At 42.0% G+C, this 13,529-nt stretch overlaps 1 protein-coding gene across 1 annotated transcript; it reads right to left on the reverse strand.

The window, feature by feature from the left end:
• Positions 1 to 11,824: 11,824 nt before the first annotated feature.
• On the reverse strand, positions 11,825 to 12,775 carry LOC116628769 (olfactory receptor 139). The gene has a single exon (XM_032399093.1). The coding sequence runs from the start codon at positions 12,770 to 12,772 to the stop codon at positions 11,825 to 11,827; it is 948 nt and encodes a 315-aa protein (XP_032254984.1). The 5' UTR covers positions 12,773 to 12,775.
• Positions 12,776 to 13,529: the final 754 nt, after the last annotated feature.

Raw genomic sequence — 13,529 nt, forward strand, 5'->3', positions numbered from 1 at the left:
TCGTTTTATGAGGCCACCATTACCTTGATCCCAAAACCAGACAAAGACCCCATCAAAAAGGAGAATTACAGACCAATATCCTTGATGAACATGGATGCAAAAACTCTCACCAAAATACTAGCCAATGGGATCCAACAGTACATTAAAAGGATGATTCACCATGACCAAGTGGGATTTATCCCTAGGCAGCAAGATTGGTTCAACATCCGCAAATCAATCAATGTGATACAATACATAAATAAAAGAAAGAACAAGAACCATACGTTCCTCTCAATAGATGCAGAAAAAGCATTTGACAAAGTACAGCATCCTTTCTTGATCAAAACTCTTCAGAGTTTAGGCATAGAGGGTACATACCTCAATATCATAAAAGCCATCTATGAAAAACCCCCAGCAAATATCACTCTCAATGGGGAAAAACTGAGAGCTTTCCCCCTAAGGTCAGGAATGAGGCAGGGATGTCCACTATCACCACTGCTATTCAACATAATATTAGAAGTCCTAACCATAGCAATCAGACAACAAAAAGAAATCAAAGGCATCTGAATCAGCAAAGAAGAAGTCAAACTCTCACTCTTTGCAGATGGTATGATACTTTCTGTGGAAAACCCAAAAGACTCCACCCCAAACCTGCTAGAACTCATACAGGAATTCAGTCAAGTGGCAGGATATAAAATCAATGCCCAGAAATCAGTGGCATTCCTATACACCAACAACAAGACAGAAGAAAGAGGAATTAAGGAGTCGATCCCATTTACAACTGCACCCAAAACCATAAGATACCAAGGAATAAATCTAACCAAAGAGGCAAAGGATCTGTACTCAGAAAACTATAAAATACTCATGAAAGAAATTGAGGAAGATAAAGAAATGGAAAAACGTTCCATGCTCGTGGATTGGAAGAACAAGTATTGTGAAGATGTCAATGCTACCTAGAGCAATCTACACATTCAAAGCAATCCTTATCAAAATACCATCAACTTTTTTCAAAGAAATGGAACAAATAATCCTAAAATTTGTATGGAACCAGAAAAGACCCCGCATAGCCAGAGGAATGTTGAAAAAGAGAAGCAAAGCTGGTGGCATCACAATTCCGGACTTCCAGCTCTATTACAAAGCTGTCATCATCAAGGCAGTATGGTACTGACACAAAAACAGACACATAGATCAATGGAACAGAATAGAGAGCCCAGAAATGGACCCTCAACTCTATGGACAACTCATCTTCAACAAAGCAGGAAAGAATGTCCAATGGAAAAAAGACAGTGTCTTCAACAAATGGTGTTGGAAAAACTGGACAGCCACATGCAGAAGAATGAAACCGGACCATTTCCTTACACCACACACAAAAATAGACTCCAAATGGTGAAAGACCTCAATGTGAGAGAGGAGTCCATCAAAATCCTAAAGGAGAACACAGGTAGCAACCTCTTGACCTCGGCCACAGCAACTTCATCCTAGAAACATCGCCAAAGGCAAGGGAAGCAAGGGCAAAAATGAACTATTGGGACCTCATCAAGATAAAAAGCTTTTGCACAGCAAAAGAAACAGTCCACAAAACCAAAAGACAACCGACAGAATGGGAGAAGATATTTGCAAATGACATATCAGATAAAGGGCTAGTATCCCAAATCTATAAAGAACTTATCAAACTCAACACCCAAAGAACAAAGAATCCAATCAAGAAATGGGCAGAAGACATGAACAGACATCTTTCCAAAGAAGACATCCAAATGGCCAACAGACACATGAAAAAGTGCTCAACATCGCTCGGCATCAGGGAAATCCAAATCAAAACCTCAATGAGATACCACCTCACACCAGTCAGAATGGCTAAAATTAACAAGTCAGGAAATGACAGATGTTGGCAGGGATGCAGAGAAAGGGGAACCCCCCTACACTGTTGGTGGGAATGCAAGCTGGTGCAGCCACTCTGGAAAACAGTATGGAGGTTCCTCAAAAAGTTGAAAATAGAGCTACCGTACAATCCAGCAATTGCACTACTGGGCATTTATCCCAAAGATACAAAAGTAGGGATCTGAAGGGGTACGTGCACCCCGATGTTTAGAGCAGCAATGTCCACAATAGCCAAAGTGTGGAAAGAGCCAAGATGTCCATAGACAGATGAATGGATAAAGAAGAAGTGGTATATATATACAATGGAATATTATGCAGCCATCGAAAGGAATGAAATCTTGCCATTTGTAATGACGTGGATGGAACTGGAGGGTATTATGCTGAGCGAAATAAGTCAATCAGAGAAAGACATGTATCATATGACCTCACTGATATGAGGAATTCTTAATCTCAGGAAACAAACTGAGGGTTGCTGGAGTGGTGGGGGGTGGGAGGGATGGGGTGGCTGGGTGATAGACATTGGGGAGGGTATGTGCTATGGTGAGCGCTGTGAATTGTGCAAGACTGTTGAATCACAGACCTGTTTATTTGAAACAAACAATACATTATATGTTAAAAAAAAAAAGAAGAAGAAGATAGCAGGAAGGAAAAAATGAAGGGGGGGAAATTGGAGGGGCAGACGAACCATGAGAGACTATGGACTGTGAGAAGCAAACTGTGGGTTCTATGGGGCATGGGGTGGGGGGACGGGTTAGCCTAGTGATGGGTATTAAAGAGGGCATGTACTGATTGGAGCACTAAGTGTTATACGCAAACAATGAATCATGGAACACTACATCAAAAACTAATGATGTAGGGCGCCTGGGTGGCTCAGTTGGTTAAGCGACTGCCTTCGGCTCAGGTCATGATCCTGGAGTCCCTGGATCAAGTCCCACATCGGGCTCCCTGCTCGGCGGGGAGCCTGCTTCTCCCTCTGACCCTCCCCCCTCTCATGTGCTCTCTCTCTCATTCTCTCTGTCTCAAATAAATAAATAAAATATTAAAAAAAAAAACTAATGATGTAATGTATGGTGATTAACATAACATAATAAAAAAAACTGTCTTGAGGATGAGGGGAGCCTGGATCGCTCAGTCAGTGAGTATCCAATTCTTGGTTTCAGCTCTAATCATGATGAGGGTCCTGAGATTGAGCCCCACATCAGGCTCTGCACTCAGTGGTGAGTCTGCTTGGGATTTCTCTCTCTATCCCTCTCCCTCTGCTCCTCCCCCCCACTCTGCTCTCTCTCTCAAAATAAATAAATAAATAAATCTTTTTAAAGAAATTGTCTTGAGGATGAAAAAGAATAGTGATATTTATTTAGAAATAGACAATTATAGAATGGAAGACATATACCATTAAAATATTTTTGGATTAATAATAATTTAATATGTACATAAATTAAGCATACAAATAGGTGGGGCGGAGAATAGAATATTGAATAAATAGTGTTGAGGCAATTGATTGTTCACTTGAAAAATAAAGACATCTTGGATCCATATATTACACAATGTGGTGAAGCAAATGCAGGATGGGTTTAAGGGTTAAATACAAAATTCAAAATTCAAAAAGTACACGGGAACATATAAGTAAATTATTATCGTCAATGATGGCAGACATTCTAGGAACACAGAGAATGGAAGAAGGCTCAAAGGAAAAGATCAAAAGATTTGACTACATGACGTTTTAAAAAAACTTATGTGAAAAGTTACCCAAATTAAAAGACAAACAACACACTTGGAGAAATAATTGCAGAAAAAATGAAAAGGTTCATATATTTACCTTTTAAAGATCTATTAGAAATGCATACAAAACAAACTAAAAGAAAAATGAAAAAACGAAGTGAAAACACTGAAATCTCCTTAGATAAATAGGCCAAGAACATAAAAGCCCATTTACGAAAGAGAAAAATGCAAACCTGGTTAACAGACAGAAGAAAATACTCTGTTTTACTAGTAAGCAGAAAAAGCAAAGTAAAATTATTATACATTTTGGCTCTCAAATTGGAAATAATAAAAAAATTCAGTATTTGTGATGGTCGATGAAATGGACATGGGTCATTTCTAAATGGAGACTGTCACTTTCCTGTTGGTAGTTTAACAATATGTATTAAAATTCCTAAAATATTCATATCTTATATTAGAATATTTACTTCATAATAGTAACAAAAACTATTATTTACTTAGAAATAAACATAATAGAAAGGTGGAAATTCTTATTTTTGAAAGCCTTCAAAACTCATCTTTAGAAATAATACTTAAATAAATCAATAGACTATACCATGTCCTCATCTGGAAAGATAGAATATTGTAAAGCTGTCAATTCCCCCAAAATCATCTATAAATATTACACATTCTAATTAAAATTCCAAAGGTAGAAGTTTCCAATCAGAAACACGATTCTTTTTTTTTAATTTTTTGTTATGTTAATCACCATACATTACATCATTAGTTTTTGATGTAGTGTTCCACGATTCATTGTTTGTGCATAACACTCAGTGCTCCATGCAGAGTGTGCCCTCTTTAATACCCATCACCAGGCTAACCCATCCTCCCACCCCCCTCCCCTCTAGAACCCTCCGTTTGTTTTTCAGAGTCCATCATCTCTCATGGTTCGTCTCCCCCTCCTATTTCCCCCCCTTCATTCTTCCCCTCCTGCTATCTTCTTTTTTTTTTTTAACATGTATTATTTGTCTGAAACACGATTCTATAGTTAAATATATGAGACTAATCAAGTCCTTCTGCGAGAAAAGAGATCAATGAGAATGTGACCTGAATATGTGATTTCTAAAACAAGATGTGAATGAATACGTATTCTAAAGCTACAGTGGTCGAAACATTGTGGCATGAACAGAATGATGTAACAGAATAGAAAGTCCAGAAGCAGACACAAGTGTCCAAAAACATTTAATGTTTGATAAAAGGAGGGTTTCAAATTATTGGGAACAGTCTTGGGACCTAAGCTATAGAATTAAAAAGTAAAGCTGTATCATTATGTCACATCATGTATGAAAATAAATTTGAGATGTAAAAATGTAAAACATAAAATATAAAAAATAAAACTATAAAATAAGTAATAGAAAATATAGATGAATATCTACATAAACTTGAGATAAGGGAAATAATATCAGGTGTGACAGCAAAGATAGACGTCATAAAGTAAAATACATACTTGACTACAGGAAATTTTACAAGTCTGTATATCAAAAACACCAGTAGCATTAAAGAGACACAAATATAAATAAGGAAAATATTTGCAGCATATGTGAAAAAGAATTAATATTTCCATTAATATAAAGAGGAAAGCTCAGCCTCTCTCACAAAGAAACACAAACTAAAACAGTAATGAGAAACAGTGATTCACCCACCACATTGTAAAGATTTTTAAGAATGGTAATACCTAGGGTTGGTCAGGACTAGAAAAGGAACCCAGTTGCATTGAATCGGTAGAAAATCCAAATGGTACAATCTGTCTATTCCGATAATTTGTCAATATTCATAAAAGTGTTGAAAATATGTACATGTGGGGCACCTGGGTGGCTCAGTCATTAAGTGTCTGCTTTCGGCTCAGATCATGATCCCAGGGTCCTGGGATCGAGCCCCGCATCGGGCTCCCTGCTCAGCAGGAAGCCTGCTTCTCCCTCTCCCACTCCCCCTGCTTGTGTTCCCTCTCTCGCTGTGTCTCTCTCTGTCAAATAAATAAATAAATAAATAAATAAATAAATAAATAAATAAAATACGTACATGCATATGGTCCATTCAAGGAAATAGCTGTGCAAAGACGTATCAAAGCCTTGCCTTTAAGAGTGAAAAACTGGAAACAACCTAAAGGGTCAAGGCATGGGTTTGATTAAGTAAATCCTGGTGCAGTTATAAAATGATGCCCCCTTGCCATGAAGCAGGTGCATTTATTAATATGGGATTGAAAACAACTAGGCTGTGATGGGAGGAGGAGAACAGGAGAGTTCTGGGTGTGAAGAAGGTGGCAGGACAAAATGCTGAAAATCAGATATAAAGTGAAGAAATGGGAGGCCAGTGTTTACAGGGAAGCTGAGACACATGGCCAGGAATTCTCGATTTGAACACATCTTCCCTCTACTCACAACTTTACAAATGAGTCTTGCTAATGATGCTATTGCAACCACCGATCATTAATTGGCCTCCTCCACTATCCTCCCTAAGGTCTAGTTTCTTTCCGACTTAAGGACCAAAAAGAAAGAAAATCTTCTCTGGGCATCCCTTCCCTCTGGTCTTATTAGCAGAGATGCAGAAGATAATCAAGAAAATCCCACTTTCCCTTAGCCCCTAAACTGCATTATCCTGAACCCTCATTTGGGAGCTAATTAGAAGATTCTGTTTGTGGAACTTGAAAGGACTGCATTCCCCAATCCTGACCCTGGCTGTCTCCATGGGAACCTTCATTAGAGCAGTTCCTGGGTAGGTGGGACCCCTGAGGTCCTGCAGAGCTGGGGAAGTTAGCAAAGTTTATCAATTAGTTGCCTCTTGTGAACAGAGCAAAAGATACTGAGGTGTTTGGGGGCCCAGGAGATTAATCATGCTCCCTCCCAGTCTCCATGGTGTGGGGGGAGGTGGTGCTGGGAAGTAGCTTCTATAGGACTGAGTCCTTCATCAGCGCATTTGAGGGAGGCGAGGGCCGGTGCAGTAAAAAAGACATAGTACTGGCTGGGAAAACTGGAGTTTTAGGGGGAAATCCCTGCTCTGGTCTACAGAAGAAGAAGGGCACAAACTCTAGAAATATGGCAAATGCCTTCTACAGGAAACCCAGGGGAATTTTAACATCACCTTCACTGCACTTGTCAACTCAATAATTCTGTATTGCAATTCACTTAATCTTCAGAATAATCATTTTAAGTGCATGTTACGATTCCCATTTCATTGATGAGAAAATTAGGGCCCACAGAGAGGAACTGGCCCGCCCAGTGTTACACCACTAGCTGGTAGCAGTATGAACCCAGAAGCTGGGTCTCCCGACTTCTCAGTCCAGTGCTGTCTCCACTTGACCACAGCTGATTCAATTCGACCAGGAGCACGGGCTTCTCAGCTTGCTGCCTGGCACATAGAAGACGCTTGCTTCATGTCTGTTTTCCTCGTATCTTGGCCTGGACAACTACCTGTCAGTACCAAATAAAGGTCTGAAATCTTTTAGGCCCAGATATCATTATCTCCCCAGATCCTGCAAACATAAACTCAGAGAATGAGGTTAAATATTTTCTGGCTGATGTTCCAAGATTCCTTCCCAAGCAATCTTTCTGTTTCAATTATTGTTAGCTCTCAGACCTGCATGTCTCTGCCTGGCCCACTGCTACACCTCCAATCTGGGCATCTCTCCAGTTGCTGAATTCCAAGAACCGACTTTTACCCATCACAGGTCCATCATGCGTGAATTAATTGTTCCTGGGTTTGTACACCTGTTTTCAACCTTATCCCCTATCCATTTAATTGCCCATGGTCCTTTATTTTCCCTCAGCCTTTAGCATCCTATATGGGTCTGAGTATTTATCATGTAGTATGTGAGTAAAAAAAGCCCAAGATATATGGAAGGGACTAATTTTACAGATAAAAGGAATTGATGCTTAGAAAGTTTATGTACCGTGAAATAGAAGAGGCTGGATTAGAACCCAGGTCTCCAGATGTCCTGTCTGAGGCTCTCTTCACTCAACTACGCTGCCTTTCCCATTTCTGAGACTCACTGCACCCAGAGACAGTATCACTGTTTAGTTTTGAATTCTTTGGTGATTTACTAGAAGTAGGTGGGGAGGGAGGCAAAGATACTGGGCCAGGAGTCGGCACTTGGAGGCTGCCCTACCTACTAAATCTATGGCCTCTGGAAAATCACTCAGCCTGCTTGTACCTTTGCTTTTTTTTTATCTGCAAAGTGAGGATAATAGAAACTGGCCTTCTGACTCTGCAATCCTGGCCCTGGTTGGGGGTGACACTCAACTATGCAGTTGCAGCGTTCAAATGAGACCAGACTTCAAAACACGTTGTAAATACTGTTATGTGCTAATAGAATAATAAGAGAAAAAGAACTACTGTTATATTTCTCTTGAGTCCTAAGAGTACCTTTCTCTGCGCTGGACAAATGATTAAGCCTCTGGATGGTAGGATAGATGTGGGCAAGGAGGCAACATGGGATGTATATGAAAGCGTCTCCAAGTACTCATATGTAGATGCCCAACGTGTATAAAATGACATCTGCTGTGCTTGACAGGTGGATCCTGGATATCCTCAAAGGTTCACAAAGTAACTGATGACATCGGGAACATGTCTATTCACCTTGCTCTCCCAACTCCACATTGTCACCATTAGTACTTTTTGAAATTTATTTTTTTTGATAATTATGTTTCTCTGATTGACACAAATTATATGGTTTCACTCAGATGTGGAACATAAGGAATAGCGCCGAGGACCACAGGGGAAGGGAGGGAACACTGAATGGGAAGAAATCAGAGAGGGAGACAAATCATGAGAGACTCTGGACTCTGGGAAACAAACTGAGTGTTGGGGAAAAGGAGGTGGGTGGGGGGATGGAGTAACTGGGTGATGGACATTAAGGAGCGCATGTGATGTGATGAGCACTGGGTGTTATATGTAACTAATGAATCATTGAACATTATACCAAAAACTAATGATGTACTATAACTTGGCTAATTCAAATAAACAAATAAAATTTTTTTTGTTTGTTTTGAATTTTAAAAAGATTTTATTTATTTATTTGAGAGAAAGAGAGATAGCAAGAGAGCACAAGCCAGAGGGAGAAGCTCCCTGCTGAGCAGGGGCCCGATGCGGGGCTCCATCCCAGGACCCTGGGATCATGACCTGAGCCAAAGGCAGACGCTTAACGACTGAGCCACCCAGGCGCCCCATGTTTGTTTTTTAAATTACAGAACCCAGTGAAAAACTTCAAATAAAAGTACACAGAATAAAAGCAAAGTACTTCTCCACTTCCCGTATCTCTCCCCAGTCCCACCCTCCTCCACAGAGGGAATCACCATCTACAACCTGGGGCTTGTTGTCCGGGATTTTTTTGCCCCATACACATACACATATCACATCATCATCACTTTCTAAATTTAGCAATAGATGCTATATACATTTTCATATCAATACACTCACACTTCTTTTTAAACAAAAATAAACTTTTATGAAAACTATTCACATGAAACACGAATTACTCATATTTGCATACATAGCAGAGTTAAAAGCTATTCACTTCAGATATCACTGGGGGAGAAGTAGCTTTCTGAAACATGATTATGATTTTGGGTAAATAACAATATTCACAATATGTAAAGGTAGTCCTAAAACAAACTATTCATTTCAGAACATGAATTAAAGAAAGACAAACACTTTGTCATAACATATGATTACTTCTTTATTATAAACCCTCCTCTGTAATGTGCTCAATGTTAAATGGATCCTGGTTTCTGAGTGTTATCAGATTTAACACCCTGGCTGGATGGTCCGTTGTGCTAACTAAATGCTCTCTAATTCTCTGCAGGAAGGAGACACTTCTTTGGCTCTAGCTTCAGGCAGTTTCTCTTAGTTTTGAGGAGAGATGATATGGTACACAAGCAGTCAGGAAAGCTTCTGTCTTTTACGTCAAACTCAGTGATTGTCTTTATTTCATCAAAAGAAAGGTTTTATTTTGTTTTTTTCCTTTTCCTTTTGTATCTTTATATCTCCCTAATGTTGGACCCTTTGGGGTATTTTTGCGGGGGGGGGAGGTGGTCTAGAAATGTGCATATTACTTTCATTTCACCAAAAGTTGTCCCAGTTGTGTCCTAAAATCTCTTCATCAGATTAAGTTCGTTAAACTTTGAGAGGGACACTTTTTCCTAACTGCATTTGATAGTGCTATAATCTAACAACTCCTTATTGAATTATGGGTTCTTTCAGATTGTTGCCATGGCTTATATTAATCTGGCATCCAAAATCGAAGAAGCACCTTACCCTCTTTTGCAAATAGCACCGTGAATTCGGTTCGTGGAGATGGAAGGTGCAGAGAACACACCTTGCACCTGAAGGCCTGGTGACCCTGAATGCACCCAGCCGGCATTGGACCGCCTTGTCCTGAGCTGCTACGAAGCCTCTGGGCCTCCTCCTTCCACCCTGGCCCGGCAGCCACAGGAGAGAGAGGGGCTCTGGGCCTGGAGATGCACTACCACCACCAGGACACCATGCAGGTTACCAGGCTCCTTTGGCATTTTGAAATCATCTAACAGTTTCACTGACCTCCCATGTAGAAAACCAATTGCTTTTCATAGGTCATGCTTCCTATTATCAATTAATCAGTCTGCAAGATTGTTTTCTGTACTCAGCAATATGCAAGGTGTTTGGAGGACACAGTATAATATTAAAAATCGTTCCTGTCTTTCTGGAGCTTATAATGTAGTTGGGGAGAGCAAAAAAAGCTGCAGGGAATCCAGAAAAGATCCTGATGGTGTCTTGCTGTGCAGACCACAGTGTTCCAGAGGAGTCACTTGAGCAAGGAGAAGCCCTCCCTGAGTGAGAGGCGGTGGCTAAGAGGTCAAGCCTGAGTGGAGAGGCAGGAAGACATGACGGATGGGGGGCCATGCACACCACAGGGGTCCGGATGTGACGTGGTGGTCAGAAAGAAATCAGTGGCCTTTCAGGGTGGAATGACATGGGACAGACATAGCTCCAGGGGGTTAACCGGGCAGGTGTGGGGGGCAGTGAGTGGGGAGGGGGCACAGCTCAGAGGCCACTGTGGGAGCCCCAGTGGGACTGGACAGCACGGGCCTGAATCAGGAAGCAGCTGCCTGCAGGGGGGCAACAGTGCGGGTGTAAGAGAATCTTAGAGACTGTTTAGTGGGCCCTGGGATGTGGCTGGGTTTGGAGAATGACTGTAGGTCCATTTGATTGGGAAATACTCTTCAGGGTTCCATGCTGCCCTCCTCAAGCAATTAAAAAGCATGCCAAGTAAAGTCACTCTTCTCAGACTTCCAACTTGTGGGCCAGGAAATGTCTGAAATCGTTCACAGAAAAAATTCTAGAAATGGCCATGACAGCACATGAAATGTGCTATTATTCTATTCACTGTTCTTCTCTGGACTGCCTTACCTTTGCCCTTTTGGTAAAATCCTGGTTTCCAGTACTCATTCACTGGCTGCAAACACTATCTCCCTCTCTTTTCCTTTCCTTCCTCACCTTTACTAAGTATCTACACATATTAAACGGAATGCCCATTATATATATCAGTGTATTTTGCCAATTAAAAAAAAAAAACACCTTGCTATTCTGAGTGCTTCTTCTCCTGAAATATGTGCTATCCATCCTCATGTTTTTGGTGCAGGAGCTTTGAGTCAGCTCACACACAGACATGAAAATGTGGTGTCCCCCCAGGGATTACTCAGGATGGGGACACTGGCTTCAGAAACAGGTATTTGACAGTGTTGCTCTGAAGAAGAGCTGGCAGGTGTTCTGACAGGTCCTAACAGCCTGTTCCTAGGCTATGTCAAACCCCAATTTAGTTTCACAGTCCTGGGTTTATTTCCTGAAGAAAAATCTTTTGAAAACCACACCCCATACTCTGGTACAAATATATTTTATCTTCAAAGGCGGATGGAGGGTGCAAACATTTTGCTTTTATTAGCATTTTAAACATATTTCAATTGAACACTCACTAAATTAAAAGAATAGCTAATTTGTGTCCCATTTCCTGACCCACATTGTAATTGTCTCCCACCTCTCTTTCATCCATCTTCTACCAGCTTTAGCTTTTCTCCCCGGCCCAAGGGAAACCATAGTCTACTCTGGTCCATACTATCTACTTTCCTCCTATCCTTCAACCCACCGCTGAAGATGCCCACTGCCCACATCCACACCTTCAGCATGAGAAAGTCAGGGGGTGCTTTGGGAAGGGGGAGCATGTTGATACCCTGCCTTCTCATTCAGGTGGCCTCTTCCCCATCAGCACCCTTTTCAGGGCCCCCTGCACATCAGGGTTCTGGAGGCTATAGATGACCGGGTTCAGCATGGGGCTAAGGATAGTATTGAGGGTCCCAATCCCCTTGTCCTTATCTGAGGCTGACACCAAGCCCAGACACATGTAACTGAAGAAGCCAGTTCCATAAAAGATACAGACTACAGTGAGGTGGGAGCCACACGTGGAGAAGGCCTTCTTCCTCCCCTCCGCTGAACGGATTCTTAGCACTGCAGCTGTGACATGGGCGTAGGACACTGAGATGAGAATCAAGGGGAACACCCCCATGAAAGTGGCCCCCACAAAAAGCAGCTGCCCATTGAGGTGGATGCTGGAGCAGGAGAGCTGGAAAAGGGGTGGGAGGTCACAGTAGAAGTGGTTGACCACATTAGGGCCGCAGAAGTCAAGCACAGATATAGCCACCGTGTGAGTCAGAGCATTGATAAAGGAGATGGTGCAGCAAATGCCCACCAGGGCTCCCTGGACTTCCCGGCTCATGCGGGTGCTGTAGGTGAGGGGCTGGCAGAAGGCCAGGTAGCGGTCATAGGCCATGGCTGTCAGGAGGTGACAGTCCACACCAGCCAGGAGATGGAAAAAGAAGAGCTGTGAAATGCAGGCAGCATAGGGGACTGTGCACTGGTGGGCCAGGAGACATGCTAGCATCGGAGGGACAGTGACAGTGATGCATCCGACATCCAGCAAAGACAGGTTCCCCAGGAAGAAGTACATGGGCGTGTGGAGTTTGGGCTCTACCAAGATGGCAGCCAGGATGCTGAGGTTGCCTCCAATGGTGACCAGGTAAGCAAAGAGGAAGACAACCAAAAGGATGGGTTGCAGTCTTATGTTTTCTGTCAGGCCAAGAAGGATGAACTCAGTGACAGTTGTCCTGTTCCCCCAGGCATCTGGCTCCATAGGCTGCTGCTGAGCTCTGTAGTGGGAGAAGAGCTGAACCTGCCAAAGGGGGAGAGAGACACATTGTAGGCACCTAATCTGAGGTTACGGATGTTGGGGAATGTGGCGTGAGCACCTACCAGCCTAGAGCTTGAGTAGTCTCCTGGAGGCCCCCATGATGCCAGACGTGAACCCTTTAATTGCTGTCTCAGGCTGAGATCCAGGGGATGTCAGAGAAGGGGCTGGGGCAGAAGAAACTACTCTGGGGTACAGGACACTGGCTATTTCACAACATTTTAATAGCTATTAAGGTTGTATCGGTGTATAGTGACTGCATAGTGGTTCTGACTAGCTCGATGAATAGATGAATGTATGAGGTTCTAGAAAGCACAATATAGGAGAGTGGCAACAACATAAGAAAGGTAGGAGGATGAGAACTCATGAAATCAAAAAGAGATGCAAAAGAGAGTGAGCAAAGAGAGGAGCAAGGAGCAGACCAGAGTACAGAAATACTCAGAGGCCAAATATGGAAGACGTGAAGGCAATTTAAGAAAGCACTGACTACATTTTTAAAGTGTAAACTATGAGTATTGTGCTAAGAACTTCATATTAATTTTCTTATTTAATTTTCACAGAGCTTTATGGGGTAACTGTTATTATATCTATATAATCAGGACTGATGTTTTTAAAGATTAAATAAGTAGCCCAGTCCTCAAACCCAGGACTGTCTGACTCCCCAAATCCACACTTTAACATTGTACAGCCTCTTACTTGGACA

Source organism: Phoca vitulina, unplaced genomic scaffold (genome assembly GCF_004348235.1).
Source record: "Phoca vitulina isolate PV1807 unplaced genomic scaffold, GSC_HSeal_1.0 scaffold128, whole genome shotgun sequence".
NCBI lineage: Eukaryota > Metazoa > Chordata > Mammalia > Carnivora > Phocidae > Phoca > Phoca vitulina.

Coding starts and splice junctions, on each gene's coding strand:
- LOC116628769 (XM_032399093.1), bottom strand. CDS start 12,772: ATGGAGCCAGATGCCTGGGGGAACAGGACAACTGTCACTGAGTTCATC.